Consider the following 19,805-nt stretch of genomic DNA (forward strand, 5'->3'; position numbering starts at 1 on the left):
GGGGCGGAGGAGGGAAGGGTCCATGGACAGAAAGAAATACACTTACAAGAATGAGAAAGACACAGAAGTTCTCACCATTGCTACCATCATGGAATGCATTGCAATTTTTTTTAAAATCATCTTTACAACAAAAACGGATAAATGTGATACAGGTGATTAAGAGAATAACATTGCTTATAATTAATGACTCTTCCTTCCTTTTCAAAATCTTTTGACCTTACTGCTGCCTCATGCATTAAGTAGCATCGAAACTGATCACACAAGAAACTAAACAAAGCCACTGAGATTTTAAAATGTCAATAAGGAATACTTTTCTCATTAGTGTTTCTGTAAAAGTATACTCTAAAACACTTAATAAGAACACACGTTTTAAATCAAGCATTCCTACCCTGCAGTTTCCTTTATAATAATTTGAACTTAGAATAAACAAGGCTCGAGAGTGAATAAAAAAGTGTAGAAAGTAACTTTAAGTATTTTACTCCCACATCAACGCACTTTAAACCATTTATGAGACGGGCAATAGAGCGTGAGCACAAATAATGATTTCATGGAAGAAAAGTAAGGCATATGAGCACTAATAAGGGATATCAATCACTGAGATAAGGACAACACCATTCTTGCCTTTCACATGAAAGTCAGCTTCTCCTTAATCCTTAAATGTCCTTGCTACCGGAAGACCGGTCGCTTGTAAAGCTGCTTGTAAGCCTAGCCACCGATACACCGATGAGCAAGACCTTATCTCCAACCCGGCCCGTCTGGGACAAAACGCACACGAAAAACAGTGTTTACTACTCATGATGTTATTGATTATTTTGAAGATCTTTCTCTGAACTAGACGCTGGTAATGATGAGGACTACCCTGAATAGGATATGGAAAATGATTCTGACGATCTTATGAATGTTAGTAATATATATCACTCAGAGAGGCACAGTAGCCTCAGGGAGTCAGGGCTTAAAGGTTATTCAAAGATACAACCAATGAAACAGAAACAACGCCATATTCCGTTTTCAGAGTTTACCCCAGTCTTCCTGTTTGGTAATTGAGCACATAAATTATAAACTAATATCTGAAAAAGGATACAACTTCAAATTATTGATACAATGTTGACAAGACAGTTAGAATAATTGTCAGCAAGAAACACAATTCAGTCTCGTTTTAATATCAGTACAAAATTGACAAGACATGTTCAAGGTAAATATTTTCTACAAAGGATAAGGAAAAAACAATAGGCCTATAAACAGTCTTGTCAATGAAACTAGTAAAGGGTAATCAGAAAGATGTGACAAAATTATGGCATGTTTTATAATTCTTTAAAAAAATCATTCTTCAACTCAATAAGTGAACAAATTAAGCTGTGATAAACTGTCCTGTTGCAACAGAAGCCGTGATATAAAATACATGCAGCAAAAAACGTGTATTAAAATATGAGTGCAACATAACTTAATGTGTTCAAAGGCATCGTTAAAGTTGGCAGGGGAAAATAATGATAAAATGATTAAAGGCAAATATGGTTGAAAAGGCAAAAGCCAAACAATAGGGACAATCGCACCTATTGCTTACAAAGAATGCTCTTTTGGAACTGCGCAATTTCACTGTATTCATTTTAAAATAAAAGGAACAAAACTAACCTTTAATATTTGATGTTACAAAGGAGCTTCGTAACTTTGTTGAAACTCAATGCCATTCTTCTTCTAGATAATTGACATCCTTTTGGAACACAGAACTTTAAAGAAACATAAGACAAGCAAATATTTTTTTTAAAATAATTTTTCAACTCTTGTTCAAATCTATAATTTTCACATTATAGTCTAATTATTCATACCTAACTAAGCCACAGTAGCCAAAAAGATGAGCTTTAAATGCTTAATGAGCTTTTCAAAATTAGAGTTAAATAAATGCTTCTGGTTAAAGAGACTTTCATGAGAAGGAAAAACAACTGGGCGGAGAAAATTAATCTGATAATCTTAAAGCTCAAGTTTGGTGCATGTATTGTGAGTGCTAGATCAGAAATTGATGCAATTTGAGAAAGAGTAAAACTCCTTTTAACAACAAAGAAACATAAGATTTCCGATTCTGTTTCATCGCATGTAAAATCAATTCAATTAAACTGAAAAATAAAAATTATATATAATATATATCTTAATGAATGTATAGGATGCTAAAAAAATTTAAAAAAGGATGCTAGAGGGTAAAAAGATATTCTATGACCACAATTTACGTGTAAATGCTCTGTAGTACTTAAAGCGTTTCACCTCCAGCAGCACTTTGATCTCGGTCACAGACTCTGTCTAAACGTCAGGTGAACCTGACCAAAAACTTGAATTGCTTGCTAGTCAGGAGGTAACATATCACCCTGAAGGTGACATCGAGACAGTTTATTGAAATACTCCCTTGAAAATTTGAAACAACAATTAACCTGCTTGGATGACAATGTGAAAAAAACAAGAAATCAAAGCTGCTTGATGTAGCATCTAATACAAAGTTTAAACCAAATATCATATAGCTAGTTGCTACACTGCTTTGATCAGGTGGGACAAAGACTGTAGGACAAGCTTTCCTTGTACCACTTAGCACCACTGTGCATATATGGAGCAGACATCGAAAAGAAACAACGCACAGAACAAAATACAAATGTAACTGAGAGTTTATAATTTGTTTTTTTTTTAATACATGCTTAGTAAGTGGAAACTTCCACATAATAATCACCTTCTGTTTACAAAGTGCGACATTTTTATGCATCCATCCAGTTTACATCATACTGAGATGGTCTAACTAACAAGGTATACCAAGCCCCACTCTCTACTGAAATGCACACAGTACACGCTACTTCTTATAAGTGCTCAACTTGGTTTTAAAGCTGCCAGTTTTGCTAGAAACACATGTGGAAGTTGAAGCCGGTCGGGTTTGCTGAGACGAGTCAAAATTCTTGTTCTGCAGCACATTTGTCTGCACAACCAAGTCCGGAATGATGCGCTGTCTGCCACTGCCACTTCTCATCAACTTCATGGGTGCAGACACTGCCCTGTTATGAGTGTTATGATTGTTCCTCGAAAGACTCTCGTGGGAAGTGTTCGGGCGCCCTGACGATGTCAAGAGAAAAAATATCATGTACACTACCTTCAAAGCCATCTATTGGTGTCTAGAAACACACTAAACACAGATTAGGAAATGGACGGAGCTGTGAAATGGTCAAAATTTGAGAGTCAGAGGTGGTTACACTTGAGATTTGATAAAGATAATGATAAAGATATGGATAATAATGATGACAACATTTAAATCATCATCATCATCATCATCATCAACATGATGATAATGAAAACGATCATTATAGAGCTCATAATCAAAAGACCCATTCTCTCGCGACAGGAAAAGCTAATACAAACAATCTCTTCTTAACATCTAAAAAAAAAAGTTATAATTTCGGCTTCTATAAACATAAAAGCACTTACTATAAAACAAAAATAATTTCAACCCTTTTGCAAAGATTTACTATCTTCAGTCTAAACAGTACCTTGTGCTCCAAAGTTTGTTTTTGTTTTGTGTTTTCCATTCATCAAAGATGCTATTTCCAACACGAATTTCCACTTTCATGATCCAAGAAAACAGAAGAATACTGCACTTATGATGAATCAGCTTTTTTAAAGCAGTCAACTTAATGTCAAAATTGGTCAAACTAGCGTGCCTGCGTTCGTGTGCATATGTGTGTGTATATATGTTTGAGAGTATGAGGACCTGTGTGTATGTGTATTTGTGTTCATGTGCGTGAGTGTGTGTGTGTGTGTGTGTGTGTGTGTGTGTTTGTGTGTGTTTGGATGAATGTGTGTGTTTGGATGAATGCATATTCAGTAGCACATTCAAATATTTTTAACATTTACTGATGTATATCACATAGGTTCATTTTATATTTCCTGTAAAACACATTGAACATTCTCCCGCTTTCAGCAAAATTGTGCTTATAAATGCAATCGATTATTATAAATATCACTATTATTGGTATTATTATATTATCATTAATACTTCCATAATCATTATCAATATAAATACTATAATGATGACTGTTGCTGTCATTACTAAAATAATCATTGTCATCATTATTATCAAGTTGTTACAATTACAACATTATCTTAATTGTAATAAACATTATGATTATGATTATCATCATTACTTTTATCATTTCGTCGGCCGAGAATTTTAACCGTCCAACTCCAATTTCGTAAATTTTGCAGGAGAGACAAAAAACTGAACTCAAAGGCTCTTATGGGGATTTACTGTTTTTAAATGCGCTAGACTGGAATACATGACTCTACTTTTAAGTATTTAAAACAAAATTGCAGAAATTTTATTATTTTAAGTCCTAAACCAGAATTATACGGATAGACCGCTCAGTTTTGGATTTCTAAGCGTCCAAGTGTCGACGAACGAATTGTTCATTTAGAATTCTCCAACCTGGCGGGGACGCCACGCGCTTCATTACGTCTAACTCAGTCATCGTGACATTTTAATGTTACAGAACAACTCGAAATGACTACACCTGCAGTCAATCCAATAGGAAGCCTACTATAAAAGTTCTAATTAGTACTACATAATACTGTAGAAAGTACCCCCCACTCATACTTTTCTTTATACAAACGGCGGTACACTGCCTGTAAGCTCTGGAAAACAAGTTCCTAGTATAACTTACAGGAGTCCTTCCGGAAAAAATGAGATGGCAACTCGAGCAGATCACGAAGAAACTGTTTAAGTACCGTTGATTCTGTAGTCTCCTCCCTCACCCTTTTTTTGTGAACTGGAACCCCACCCTCCGCTACACCCAACCCATATGTGAGAACATTGTGAACATACTAGTTACAAAGTACAGGACTTAAGAAGAAAGCCTTGCACACTTTGACTCTGGCCCCATTCACTCGCAGATGGTACTTCATGGACCACAATCTTCTGCTTTCTCTCTACTTTTTCTCCACAGGCTCGACACAGTCGACCAACCTTTTAACAAAAGCAGCCTTTTCTGATTTTACATTTATTTATAATCAAACGCCTCCTTCGAAGCAAAACGTTATCGCCGTGATCCACAATGGTAGGCTACCTAAACGAATTAGACGGTTAGAATTCTTCAGTCACGGAAGCCAGTCGGAATATACGGTTAGAATTTCTCTTTAAAACAAGACTTTTGTTTGTCAAAATTGTTCTTGATTTTAATAGGACGTAGCCATTCGTCATGTCGATCTAATTTAAGGAAAAAAGCAATTCAAGAAAATTTCGGAGTTAGACGGTTAGAATTCTCCGCCGACGATTTATTATATTAATGAACAAGGGACATAATTACAGCAATAAAAAACCTAACAGAATTGTAGTTAGCTGGTGATCAGTCATTCAAAAGAGGTTAGCCAGGAAATCTCGTTATCTATTCTACACAGAGCATTTGTAAAGTTCCATTTCATGTTTGAAAGATGTTTTTGCTTGTACAAACATCCATCTTTTGTTGCACAAATATCAGTAAAAGCTACTGGAACAGATTGGCACCAATCCAACATAATAATTCCCATAGCGCTTTTGCTACATGGCAGTCTCTTGAACACGACAAAATTTATATCATGAAAACATGGTCTGCTGTTAGTCCAGACATAAACTGTATCCAAATATTGTGGTACATTCTAGTGTGTGCAGTTTGGGCAACAAAGCCAGCTCCCCAGACATTCAACAAACTCTTTGAATGCCTTGTAGACGAATGGAATGGAGTCCCCAACAAGGCAATATTAAACCATAAAAGGTCAAAGCAAAAATGAGGGGTCGCTCTTATTGACCAAAATGGCGTCCACACCCAGTACAGATCTTTTTCAAAAAAGTGATATATTTGAAGTACGGTAGCACAATTTGCGACTTACTTTTTTTGAGTGACCCCATTTGTAACATCACAGGTTGAAGAGGTTGGAATATTTTAAAGAACTGATTTTTGTGTCTTATTCATCATTAGATTTCATTTCATGTGCCAGACAACATATAACTATTTGTTTCCTTGGCTCTTTTAAGCAAAATTAATGTGTTCTTCTCTGCTCCTGAGTTATAAATATGAACAGTTTCACGACAAAAGGCGACAAACACTACTTTCGAAATTTGGCCAAATCTAGTATCATCGTATCTCGAAAGGTGAAGCACATTCCGAAGCCAACTTTTTTTTTCACAAAACGCAATATTTCCTCATCAAAGAACTGCAGAAAATTGCGCTTTTTTTACAAAATGTGACAGAACGGTAGAGCTTTTTTTGATCCTCGCAACATATCCTCTGCATGTCAATCAAGTTCTTTCCTCGAGTCACGTGACTTCACTTGTGATCGACGAAAGTTTGTCAGCGGTTCTTTCTCTTCCTTATAGTATCAATGCAGATAAGTCGTGTTTTGTCAAAAATGTGTGGAGATCTCATCAATGGATAAAAATGCAACATAGATTTCATCAATTGGCAAATATCAACTAAGCCTTGCATCATGTTTACTCTAAAACCAAAGTTGCTCTATATTATTCAGTAAATGGGGTAAGAATATAAATTTTTAGTTTTCTCAAAACCGGAAAAATGGATATCTCGCATTTAGTCCAGAAACTGTTCACATTATATATATTATATCATATCCTTGCTCAAAAGGAACAACAATTCCAAGACAGATTTTTATTTACTCCAAGAAATTCCAACAACAAAAAGAAAATAGCACACACTTATCCACCTGTACATGATGATACTTACTTCCTGAGTATGGTTTACCAGACTCAACTGGACGGCCTCCATTGATTTCCAAGCTAACCAAGTGAAGCAAAAGAAAATTCTTGATGAAATAATACATTGTTTTTTTCTTCAGCAAGAACAACAAACAGTAGTAACAAATAGAGAAGCGATGGAAACACACTGAGTCACTATGAAGGATTAGTAGTAAACGCTCTTCAAAAAGCAAGTTAGGGAAATGTTTGGCTACTTTATTTGAGAATGATAAATCATCCCTGCCATGGATGTTCACTGGAACACTATCGACAAGCTTGGTCAGATCATGGTTTAAAAATGGGCGAGCATAAAAAACATTGCATCTGAAAGATCTAGAAATAATCTTTGTTCTATGCACTATATGCACAGTATTAAAACAATGAAAAATAAAGAACCTAGTAACTGAATTGACCTTGAAAGTATTTAATTTTTTTTAGCATAACTATTATAAAATACAAGAGCACAAGGCATATATTGACCAAAAGCTAATGTTATACATATTTCATATCTATCTAATGTTATACATATTTTTGTAAGTTCATGGCATTTAGCTGTCTATGAACTTCATCCAAGCAGGAATCACAAGAACAAGAACATTGTTGTCATATAAAGGCAGAAACAAAAAAGCTACAGAATTTGAAAAAAAGGAACGATAGAAAAAATAGCGCTAAAAATGTTGATATTATAGATTAAATAAAACTTTAAGTTCTATATTAAATACTGACGGAAATGGAAAGAAAAAATAGAGGTCACTGGGTTCTTTTAAATTAAATCCCTACCCAATTATATTTGACCACATTTATGACTTATAATTTAGATGCATCCAAAACTTTCAAAACAGCTTTTCAAAATAATGTCTTTATCTCTTTTTTTCCAATTATCTACGTACTGAAAAACTTGGTCGAGATGGAGACTCAAGGACTTAGAGGAAAACAATTTTGATTTTACTGCTAGCAAAATTTTCATCCTAAGACAGATATCAAAAGATAGGATAGAAGTCCATGACACTGCCTGTCCCTGAGGGTCGCTTTAAATTGTGGAGAAACAAATTTTTCTCATTGTTTTTATGGATGTGGTACAAACAGAATACAAGCATAGACTGACATATTCACGGAAACAGAATGTAGGCACTAAGTGGATCACTGAGTAAATATTATCAAGCTTAGGTTCTCACAAGTTGAAAAAAAAAATAATGACCCAAATTGCGGGTCTCATTAGCTGAAATTTAAAAATATAAAAACTGACTCAAGCTGAGGTTCTCATTAGTTGCAATAAAAACAAAACTGACCATTGTGTAGGAAGCCCGATGACCATGGCACGTTTGAAGTCGTTGATGAATTCTGAGTTGATGCGCGGCTCATCTCCAATGTTGTCCATTAGTTTATTGTAGAGGCCAGGCATGTTGCGACACAAAGAAAACAGCAAGCGGTACGCTGTTTTGTTAAAGGTCAGGTACCCCATAGTCACAGCAGCACCATTTCTTACCTGCAGTTCAGAGAAGTGACAAAGATTACAGTCAAAATTGTCTAAGACAGCCACCTATGGTAAAAGAGAAAAGCGGTCGTTTGTCTCAGATATGTAGAAGTCTCGGACAGTGTTTGTATAACGAACAAAAAAAATATGCAAGGGGAGGAGTAGGAAACGGTCATTAGTACTGGTGAATGTCTTCGATAGGTGGCTGTTAGAACAGGAGAACAGGTTCGACTGTTGTTTGATTCTGTCTGATTTGAGAGTAATGTCCTGCTGGATACAGACATGTCTCTTCAAAAACAAAATAGATTACAGACAACAAGAAAGGAGGAAACGAAATAACAAATATCATAAGCCTCAGTCAATACAAATGAAAATTCTCAATGCAATGGGGTTATATCTCCTGCTGGAAAACAATAGGTCTATCCAACATCTTCCTCCTCCTTCCTCCACATATCCACTGGTGCCAGTTGTAAATATAAACCAAACCTATAAACATGTATCACTTTAATTTCCTGACAGTTCTTTACATCCAGCAATACTTACAATTCTCTTCATTCGAGAAAAGTAAAACTGGAAACTTTGAGGTATACAGTGAATGTCCTTTCTATCTTATCTTTTTGGTACAATTTCTGACATTCATTTGAATGGGCCTTAAGAAATATAGGAATTATCAGTTATTTCTAAACATTCTCAACACAAAATTAAATACGCATCATAGAGAGGTAGGCCTACTTATTCTATTTGCAATATTATAATGAAATATGCTGTGCCAACTTGGAATAAACTGGAAGCCCCAAATTCCCTGGCTGTAATTCAGCAAATATGTATTGAGAAGAAAAAAAATCCTTGTAATTGTAAACACTGTCAGATTCTTCACTTAAACCAATTTATTTTTAAAAAGGTAAAAAATAGTAGCAAAGTATTGTATTCCAATTAACAAGGCACAAAAGAAAACAAATCCACAGTCCTGTGTCATACAGAAGTTTCCACTCACTAGATCATTCTCCGAGTCCAGCTTACTGACTAAAAGGTCAAGTGCCCCGGTCGTGATCATAGCATCGGTCAAACCAGCCCTGGTATGTGCCAGGGAGGACAACAGGCTGCATGCTAAAACCACAACCTTGTCCTTGTCAGAACCGATTTTGTCCACCAACATTGTGATGCCCTGGGCGGTCAGAGGCACCTGATCCCGGTCAACAATAACTCTGGCTAGTACCACGATCTGTGCCAGGGATGAACATAACATAAAGTTACAAATAATCGTAATAACAATAATAATAATAATAATAACAGTAGTAGAAGTAATGATAATAACAATAGAATGCATTAACCCCTACGTGACCTATATGATGTACGCCGTGTGTCATTTTTTCTTACACAGCGAACAAGCCAAGATGCTGCTGTGATGTACAGCATTCATTATGCCTTGCTAAGCGCGAGGACCACGGTGACAAACACTGTTCGTTACAGGTTGTATGCTGCATACTGCTTCTATCAGAAGCATTTCGTACAATTAATCGCAGATTCACATTCGGGAGTATTTTTTATGTGCGAAAAAATCTTTTTCTTCTAGTTACTGTTAGTAGTATTTGAAAACTGGGTCTAAATATAGGAAACTGACCACTAAATCTATAACACTACTCTGTGTTCCTGGGGATCCCAAATTGTGCCCCGTGCAGAACTAACTAACCCTGTGTCACAAAGAGGTTAATGTATCACTCTATTCCATACAAGTATTACCTCTGAGTGCTTACAATAATAATTGCAATTATATAGTCCATATATACACAATACTGCATGCTCTAAGTGCTTTACAACTAGATCTATTAGAGCTTTATTTGCATACATGAAATGAAAAAAGGCACTCACTGGTAAGAAAAGGTAAGATAAATCTGCTTTGTCCAGATGCTGACATATTGGTTTGTTTCACCACACACACACACACACACACATGTACACCCACACACATGCACGCACACACACACTCACTCACACACACACACACACACACACACACACACACACACACACACACACACACACACACAAGTGCACGGGCACAAGTGCAGGGGCACATGCGCACGCACACACACACACTCAAAAACAAACACACTCTCACACATCCTCTCTTCTACTCACATCTGTACACATACATATAATATGCTAATACTTACAGACCCACAGTGACATGCATAATATATATGAACAATTATTTATCATTTTCATTTGAGATGAATACACCATCATCATTAAAATCATCATACACTATTGTTCCTCAAAACATTATGAGAGTAACTAAGCTATCAGTAATGGCAATAAAATGGATTATAAATGAAGATTGACAATGGTACTGACAGTGACATTGGCAAACATTATTGATCTCACAGCAGAAATTTGTCCTGGTTGTGAACAACAGCCATTTTGAAAAGTTTGGGGTTTTTTTTCCAACAATCTGTTTTTTTCTCATAACTTCTGCAGACACAATTTTTTTTGGAGCAGACAGGAAAAAGGGTGAATGAAATGGGTCTTTTTATTATGTGTCTTTACATCCCCATCAATACAATTTAGATAATTTAGGAGGTGGGCTTCCAACCCTGCCTGTCGGGGCCAACCCAGGCTGAGAAGGATAACATATCCTGGAAAAAAGACCGAGATACTTGATTAAAAATTTCTCCCCACTCAGAAATTGAACTTGGGTCTCTTGCGTGCAACAGCAAATTGTCTGACCGCTACACCATAGACGCCAGTAAAAAGGGTGAGGGTATATGTGAGTTGGTTAATGTTGAGACAGAAGACCAGTTAATTTATCAGTCTCAAAAAAATATCATCCTGGTTTTCAACTAGTACCTAAATCATGATGGATCAAAAGTTTCCAAAGACTCTGCTACGAAAAAATCTAAACTACAGGACATGGACAAAGTAAAGCTTGAACTTGCCTATCTACTGAGTGCTTAAAGACAAAACTTACAACTAGTAAAGTGTTCTCAATACGACTGTAGAAAACGGTACTCAGACATTAACTTCTTATTTATGGCAAGCCGGCTTGCGGTCCGAACCGCTGTGCCGGTGAGCCTCTGGTAGTACCTCGGGGACATTCCTCTACGAAGACTTCAATGTCAAATTACTTTTCAACAATTGCCGAAAACAGGTCTCTTTTAGGGGCTGTTCAAATATAATCTTACACCTTTTCGGGACATTTTGACCCCCCCCCCCTTCTTACACTTTTCTTACATTAGCAACTTAGTGTTAACATTAATGTAGCTTTCTCATAGACCTTTCACAAGACAGTAAAAAGGCACAGATGATTACTGGAAGTAAGGCAACAACACTTTTCTAACGACTGACCACTTTAATTTTCACGTCGAAAGACATATCAGTACCCAAATGAAGAGGTATAAATGAAAGGAGGGCTTCAACTTTATTGGTTACCTTGAAGGTGGTGAGGAAGGTTACAAATTTAATCTGCCATGCAAATGGTCAAGGTTTAAATCCCTGCCAGAGGCATATCCTTTTTCACATCCTCATTTGAATATTGCTTATCAGATGTTCTGATGCGTGACCAAGCTCTCTTGCAATCTAAATCACCCACATTAAGCCACTAATAAAAACAGTCAGGAAGAAACGATGGCAGTTTCTCAGACACTTGACTTAACATAAAGGCTTTGAAAATCTTGCTCTCACTGTAAAAATAGAGGGCAGACGAGGCAAGGGTAGACCCAGAGCAACCTATTTGGAAAACCGTAACAGATGGGTGAGCGGAAAGACCAGAATAATATTGTTTTTCGAGAGCATTCAAGCGGAGAAATGAATCGTAAACCATGATAGTTAATGTCTGTTTATGAGCTGGCACTTTATGATGATGACGATGAAACTTAACAGGGCATTTGACATCAACAATAACATCACCTGGAAGGCAGCATAGCATTGGTAGAATTCATCTTGGGAGTTCACAAACTTCTCAAAGATGCTGTACTTTATGCCCCCTGCCTCTCGGATAGCAAACTGTTGTGGTGTGTTGTTGAAGGCAAAGATTGTCAGAGCCATGCCTGCCCGCAGCTGAGTTTCCTGCCAATGAGAAACAGAATTGGGGTAAAGAAAGCTCTAAAAAAGCAGTCGGACAGGCTGAAACTGCAGGGAAATTGCCAAGATTAAAAATTTCTTATAACTCTAGGGATAAGTAAACAACTGAACTCACTAAGAAAATATAATATTCTGTTTTGCAAAAAAGTCCGCACTTTTTCCAGAAAATGGTAAAAACACTCAGTGCAATACTCCAGTTAAGTCTGAAGATAAAAATAAAGCTAGCAGCTTGAAATTTAAAAAAACACAACTATTAAAAACTACTGAATTAGCCCCTTTTGATTTTCATTCACAGCTTTTCCCTTTTGTCATCAAATAGAATACAGAAACCTACCTGATCTTTTGATTTCAACAAAGCTAACAGAATGTTAAACTTGAACCCTGGCTCTTCCTGAAGTTTCTCCTGATTTTCTTTGTTGCTGAGCACAACACAGCCCAAGGATATGGCCACTTCCACTTTGATTTCGTCATTAGGAGGGTGGATAAGGAGGTGAACAAGAACTGGGATCCCTCCTTCTTCAGCAATTTTCCTCTGAGTCACTTTGTTGTTCCGGTAAGCCACACCTGATGAGCATGTGTTTATTTGTGCATTTACGTGGTAAAATGTAGCTTCAGTATAGTCCCTCATACTAGTTAACTACTGACACAATATTATCTTTGAGCATTAAGTGCTTAGAGCTTTTACTTGTATAGGATAGAGCACTATATAAATATGCTATTTATTTTCAGCAGCAGTAGCAACAGCAGCAGTAGTAGTTAGTATCATTTCACAAAAAATAGTACTTAAAAAAAAAAAGATTCTTAAACCCATCAGAATAGGAATTGTCTTAATTAAACATGACCTATTAGTATTAAGCAATCTGTATCATTCATACAAAAGGTGGACTCCCAGTCTTAAGATCACAGGAATCTGATCCCGGTGTCGTTAGATAAGACAATAAATCCAAGGGCTGGAACTTTGCCATAATTTCTACTTGCTAGTCCTTTGATTGGGACAGGAATAAGAACATGATAGCGTTTGATCACTTAGCTGCTACCACTCTAAATACACCAAAAGGGGCTGAGGTGGTAATATGGAATGAACATGTCTGCCAGCAAAGTTATGCTATAGGCATGAAAACCTTCAACTGGAAGGGATACAAGACTAAAAACTAGCTCTTTAAGTTTAACATTAGAGGCATAGTGCTTTTACAAGTTATCACATACCAACACATAGTATTCCCAGAACTTTGATGACCATCAGCAGGACTTTCTCCGATGTCTTTGCCGAGCGTAAAAGTCTTACCAGTTGTTGAAAAGCATCTGCAGAAGCTAATTTGTTCTGACTAGCCATGTTTTCATAGCCCAAAGCTATGGCTGTCATACAACCTGAAAAAAAACAACATAATGATAAAGTATATCTTTCCAAAATTATTATCATCATGTTTCCAGTGTTTAGTTTTAGTAGACTTTTTACGGCGCTTGCAATTGCATAAGGTCATATGAAAATCTTCTCTAAACATAATGTCTGCTTGACTGATGCCAGTATTTTCTCACTTCAGCTCATAGTCTGAATAGAAACAATCCTTATTCAGACTATTACTATTTTTGTAGTAGAACCTTTGAAGGCATATTTTAAAACACTGTGGAGAATAGTCAAGGTGAAGTGTAATCATTCACGTACATTTTGCATACAAAAAAAACTGCTCTAGTAAAGTCAGCATAAGTATTTTGTAAAACTGCCTTTTGCCATTAAGCAAAGAAGATACATCTGATCTGAATAGAGTCGAATATCATTATATTCTAGATAATAAATTTCTTTGACAATATTATAGTTGTTATTGAGTCATGATTTACAACAGGTCCACACTATATATAATAGCCAGACTTTGAGAATGGCAATAACAATCTTTATTTCTCTCACAGGGAGAAATTTGGCTTGGTCATTTACAATGGCAGTGGTGTTAGAAGGGTAATAGATACTCACACATACACAAAACATAAAAGGTCTTAAATACATGTAATCTCTCTCTCTCTCTCTCTCTCTCTCTCTCTCTCTCTCTCTCTCTCTCTCTCTCTCTCTCTCTCTCTCTCTCTTTCCCTCTCTCTCTTTCTCAGTAGAAGACAAAATCAGATTGCTCACAAAACACTCGCAGAGGGAGAGAGGACAGGAGACATACGATAGATGTTCACGTATAAGCTTTATATGAGTGCCCTTTACACCATCACTAAAATAGATGTTCATTGCCCTTTCCAACTCCACTTTGCCTTGTCCTCGCAGCACAAACAAGTAACAAACAAAACATAAAAAGCAAAACCAGACAGATACTACAAGACAAACCAAGAGGATGAAGTTAGAACACATTGTCTTGTTTTGCGACATCTTCCTAGGTCTACATATTCTTCTCCTCCTCCTAGGGATAGTTACCTTTGGCTTTCAACTGCTGAGTTATGTTAAATGTACCCCATATGCACAAAAGACCTCCGAGTTCTTCATCCTTATTCAAGAAATTTAAATCCTTAATCCTTCTTATACTTGGATCGTAGGTGAAAAAAAAATAAAATAATTGAAAAAAGACTCTAGTCCTCCATTAACTATGTTTGTACGAGCTGGGAATCACCCTACATACTTTGGCATGACAAGCAAACACTAGTGTAGAAGAGTCGAGTTCTGAATGCAAATTTGTTAAATTGCACAAAAAAACAAGCTCTCATTTCTAACATCCCCAAATACTCAAGCGTATAAATTAATTACTTGCTGCATCAGACTGCAGGTGGACAAAGGTTCACCAGTACATCACAAAGGTTCATTATTAGCTGCTCTTTTACTCAGTCACTGCTTGTTTGTGACATCATAAACGAGCAAGCGAGCAGAGTCAGTGACGCTGATCGGAACTGTGCACCCAGGTCAGCTCGCTTGCTCGCTCACAACATCACAATATCACAATCATTAGGCCTAGTACGTCGTGCAACCACTCATTGTCTACGAATTGCAGTCCCACGAGCACCCAATGTGGTGAACCTGGAGGCGTCAATGATACACCTTGGGCCTATAGTGACTGATATCAATTAATCATCTAACCCAGTGCCAGCAAACTGGCTTACTCATCTTTTTAGCATACCGTCGACTGCGCTTGCAGGTATTAATAAAAATAATATTTTGTCAGTCAATGTCTGACAATGACCAATGCATATGCAGAGGAGAATATTTCTTAAAGAGACATAGAAGAAATAAAGGTTAAGATGATTTTTGGTTTCCGCTATGGCAAAAAAAACCCAATTCTGACAAAGAAGAGTCCGCCACAGTTTGAACATTTAAAAACTTCATTTCCACTTGTGGATATGCACAGCTTGCAGGCTTCTCTCTTAGCTTCAGTATTTCTAATTCATAAAGCCTCATGCTCAAGTGATTCGCTGCCCTCTGTAATGCTGCTCTCCAATGATAAGATGAGAGCTCACAGGTAACGGATCAGTATCCAGCACTTCCAACGTCATTAGCAAACACTTTTCCATTAGACAAACAAGCACCCTGGAACACAAGTAACAACCAAAAATTCACTTCAATACAAACCAACATATAGAAGCTTCTCCGTAGCTTCTAGCAGCATCTGGATGATGTGTGGAATGGTGATGCGTTCAGCAATGTACTTCTGCTGTGTCTTGGTGTTGCCAGCCAGAGACCACAAGGCACAAGCGCCTTGTTCACGCACTTCAACAAAGACATTCTGAAAAGTAAAACCATCAACTTCTTTCATTAAACTTCTCAAAAAAATATCATCAACTTCTTTCATTAAACTTCCCAATAAAATATCAGCTTCTTTCACAAGCGCCTTGTTCACGCACTTCAACAAAGACATTCTGAAAAGTAAAACCATCAACTTCTTTCATTAAACTTCTCAAAAAAATATCATCAACTTCTTTCATTAAACTTCCCAATGAAATATCAGCTTCTTTCATTAAACTTCCCAATAAACCAAAATCTGAAAGATTTGTAGTATACTGGAAAAGGAGAATAGAAGCAGCTGCTTAATGTAACATATAAATTTTGTTTTATGGCATATTGACAAAATATCATCATCATCATCAACATCATCAACATCATCATCATCATCATCATCATCATCATCATCATCATCATCATCATCATCACCATCATCACTGCCTTTCTCACCCTGCATCAGGGTAAAGGCCACTTTCCTTCTTTCCCTATCCTGACTAGTCTCTTGATATTATTCTATGTCTCCCACTTTTCTGTACATCATTCTGTGATATTGATAAACAACTGTTTTCTACACTTCCCACTAGAAACCCAATACATATGTGCATTATTGGACAAGGCATCATCATTAAATCAAAGTAAAAAATCTTGCAAATAGTATTCTGACAATCAGATGTCTTTTAGTATAATGCACTGACTCTTAACTATAAAAGTTTCCACAACTGAAGTATAAAGATAGATCTTAAGCAGTTACTTTACTATTTATTCAGTAATTCATTACTTTCAACAAACAAGAAAGACTGACAGCTAAGATAGCTAAAATTCTTTTTTTTTTTTAATTGATCAATTTTTAAAGGAAAACAAGAAAGTTTTTTTAAAAAACATAATGACTGCACTCCACCTTCAAGAGTCGAATCAAAGCTTTCGGAGCATCCAGTTCTAGGAAGCGCTTCTGACTGTAAGCATTGTTTGTAGCCAGAGCCTCCACAGCACTGGCAGCTTTCACCTGCACCGTTGTGCTACGGCTGCATCGGATCAGTTCCACTAGGGGTCTGAAGTAATAAAACAACAGCATGTTGGGCTCATGGACTGAGAGTTTCTTACAAAGAACTGCAAGGAATATGATAATAATATGATTTTTACCATAATCTTTTAAGTATACAGTCAAAATTGTCCTAGATGACTATCTATTGTCAAGGAGAAAAAGTGATTGTCTTAGACAGGGGGATGTCTTGGACAGTGTTATTTTGATAAAGAAAAAAATACAAGGGAGAAAGTGAGAAGTGGTCGTTTGTACAGTTGATTGTCCTGCATAGGACAGGTGCACATTAGAGCAGGTTCTACTGTCTTTCCTTATGCCACATTTAATAACTCCAGCCAAACAAAGCTTGAACCCTAATTTTTGAAGAAACGACCAACTTTGGGGGAAATATTTTTTAATTCATCCCAGGAAAAGCTAGAAAAGCCTAACAAAAAAGACAAAAATAAAGAAATTAAGTATCATCACAGGAACACTTCTATCAACAGAATTTAAAGCACTGACCTTTAGAACTCTGAATGCAAAAACTCAAAGAATAATGTCTGATAATAACACACACAACAGAGCAAAAGTAAAAATGTTCTACATACTTGTGAGCATTGTCTTTGATCACAGCATTCTGGTTCTCAATGTTCTTTGCCGTGACGGCAGCCAGAGCAGCAGCAGCACCAGCCTGAAGGTCTTCTGCATGTAGAAGATGGAAAAGAATGAGCAAAAACAAGAGCAACAAACACCATTTGTCTAACGATGCGGTGGAATCAGGCGCTCATCAATTTTTTGGCATCTGGAGTTATTGGTATCATCTTAAAGCCTGCCCATTTGCCTTGCTTTCGAGGGAAAAAAATATCCATTTATCGTGAACGCAAGTTAAGATATTTGCGATGGAAAAAGGTGGGGGTCACTTGGTTTCAGAGGTAAACTTAGCGAGAAAATGGCTGCGAGAGTTTAATTATTTCCGCGAGAGTTTAATCATTTCCGTAGCTTGAGAGTCTGTGGAAACTTCCAATTTACATTTTTTATGTCTTTAATCAACGTTTTTCAGTAAAAGCCACACAGAAATGTGTTTTTTAATGGGCATGAAAGATGTTGATCCAAAAACCAAAATTTGATAAAAATTCCCAAACCTGCGGAAAAATGCCAGTTTCTTCACATTCATTTTTTTGACGAGCGCCTGATTTCACTACGATGCCTCACATTTGGTCTTGAACGCTATAGTGCAATAATCTCTCGTGGGTGGTTGGTGGGCTCCCCGGTGTGGTTTGTTCATTCTTTCCGATTCAACAGCTATCATCCCTATCTTTCCTCCTTCTCATCTTTGTATGTTATGCCCTAGTAACACTTCTTACCTCCAGCATCTATATGACCTAATAGTGTGGCAAGTGCCGAAAAACTCTTACTAAAAATGAACTTAAAACAAGAATCTCTGAGCGTTTAATCACAATAACATAAAAGCCTTTTAATTTATCATATTTCTTTGAATCTACCAATCAAGAGTTGACCTAAGTGTACTATGAGTAACATTCCTTTTATAAAAAAGAAAATACAAAAATAACATCATTATACATCTTTTGCCTGTAGTGTTAAGCTCTTCTACAACCACATAGAAAAAACTACTGCAGCCTCTCAGCTATTTGGTTGCAAGTGTTTTTACATGAATATGTCTTCTTGTGATCATGGAAAATCAAAGCACTAAAATTAAAGTAAGGGAAAGAAGGGCATATTTTTTTGCTACACCAAACCATAATGCTAACCACTGGTTTTCCCCATTCATTAAACTAAAAAAACACAAAGAGTATAAATATGAAAAGAAAATTTATAATAAAAATTGTATTTCTCTTCCGCCCTCATCAAATTAAAGAAAAGCCACCTATCTCTTGAATTTATTTGACCTCAAACTAATAAACAATCACACACACACACACACACACACACACACACACACACACACACACACACACACACACACACACACACACATCTTACACTCATCATATCATAAAGTGCCAAATCTGGAACAAACATAAGCGATCAGGGTTATCCATTTATCTCTCTGCTCAGATGCTCTTAAAAAAAACTACATCATCCTATTGTTTACTCGTCACCCATCCGTTCAGGATATCCAAATAAGTTGTTGTAAGCCCACCCCCAGGCCGAAGGGCTAGAACCCAAATGGCCGCAGGATCGGAAAAGTAAAAGTAAAGTAAGTCCATCCCTGCTGTGTTTGCCTTTAATTTTTCCATTGAGAGCAAGATGTTCAAAGCTTTTATGTCAAGTCAAGTGTCCCGGAAACTGCATTTGTCTACCTTACATTAACAAAACAATAATACAATTGAAATTGACCTAGATGGCACCCATTTTCGTGGAGAAAAGCGATTGTCTTAGATAGGTGGACGTCTTACACAGTGTCATTATATTAATTTTTTTTAATCTAAGGGAGGAAATAAGAACTGGTCGTTTGTACAGATAATTGTCTTATACAGATGGCTGTCAAAGCAGGTTTAACTGTAGTTTCAGTTTCATTTTCCTTCTTTCTCACCAGATTTGACATCCAAGAACTCAACCAATGGCTCCAGACCCCCGCACTGGGCAACAGCGTCCTGGTTACACTGGTTGCCGTTGCACAGCACACGAATGGCATTGACAGCATTCACAAGCACATCCTCTAGCTCCGAGTCCAGAAGGTTCACCAAGGGAGCAATGCCACCATTGTCAGCAATCAAAGTCTGGAAACACAAAGCAATAAAACTAGAAGTTTCTACTTCACCTTACA

At 36.8% G+C, this 19,805-nt stretch overlaps 1 protein-coding gene across 1 annotated transcript in view; it reads right to left on the reverse strand.

The window, feature by feature from the left end:
• Positions 1-6: 6 nt before the first annotated feature.
• Positions 7-19,805, reverse strand: part of LOC101848712 (ankyrin and armadillo repeat-containing protein) — a 43,693-nt gene continuing 23,894 nt past the window's right edge. The window contains exons 15-25 of the mRNA XM_005090146.3: positions 19,572-19,758; positions 17,626-17,719; positions 16,898-17,048; positions 15,850-16,003; positions 13,506-13,667; positions 12,634-12,863; positions 12,126-12,284; positions 9,214-9,441; positions 8,035-8,231; positions 6,735-6,787; positions 7-3,081 (exon numbers count right to left, since the gene is read on the reverse strand). Coding sequence (XP_005090203.1) covers positions 2,825-3,081; positions 6,735-6,787; positions 8,035-8,231; positions 9,214-9,441; positions 12,126-12,284; positions 12,634-12,863; positions 13,506-13,667; positions 15,850-16,003; positions 16,898-17,048; positions 17,626-17,719; positions 19,572-19,758 — 1,872 coding nt within the window. The 3' untranslated portion in view covers positions 7-2,824. The remainder of the gene's footprint in view (positions 3,082-6,734; positions 6,788-8,034; positions 8,232-9,213; positions 9,442-12,125; positions 12,285-12,633; positions 12,864-13,505; positions 13,668-15,849; positions 16,004-16,897; positions 17,049-17,625; positions 17,720-19,571; positions 19,759-19,805) is intronic.

This window comes from Aplysia californica, unplaced genomic scaffold (genome assembly GCF_000002075.1).
Source record: "Aplysia californica isolate F4 #8 unplaced genomic scaffold, AplCal3.0 scaffold00013, whole genome shotgun sequence".
NCBI lineage: Eukaryota > Metazoa > Mollusca > Gastropoda > Aplysiida > Aplysiidae > Aplysia > Aplysia californica.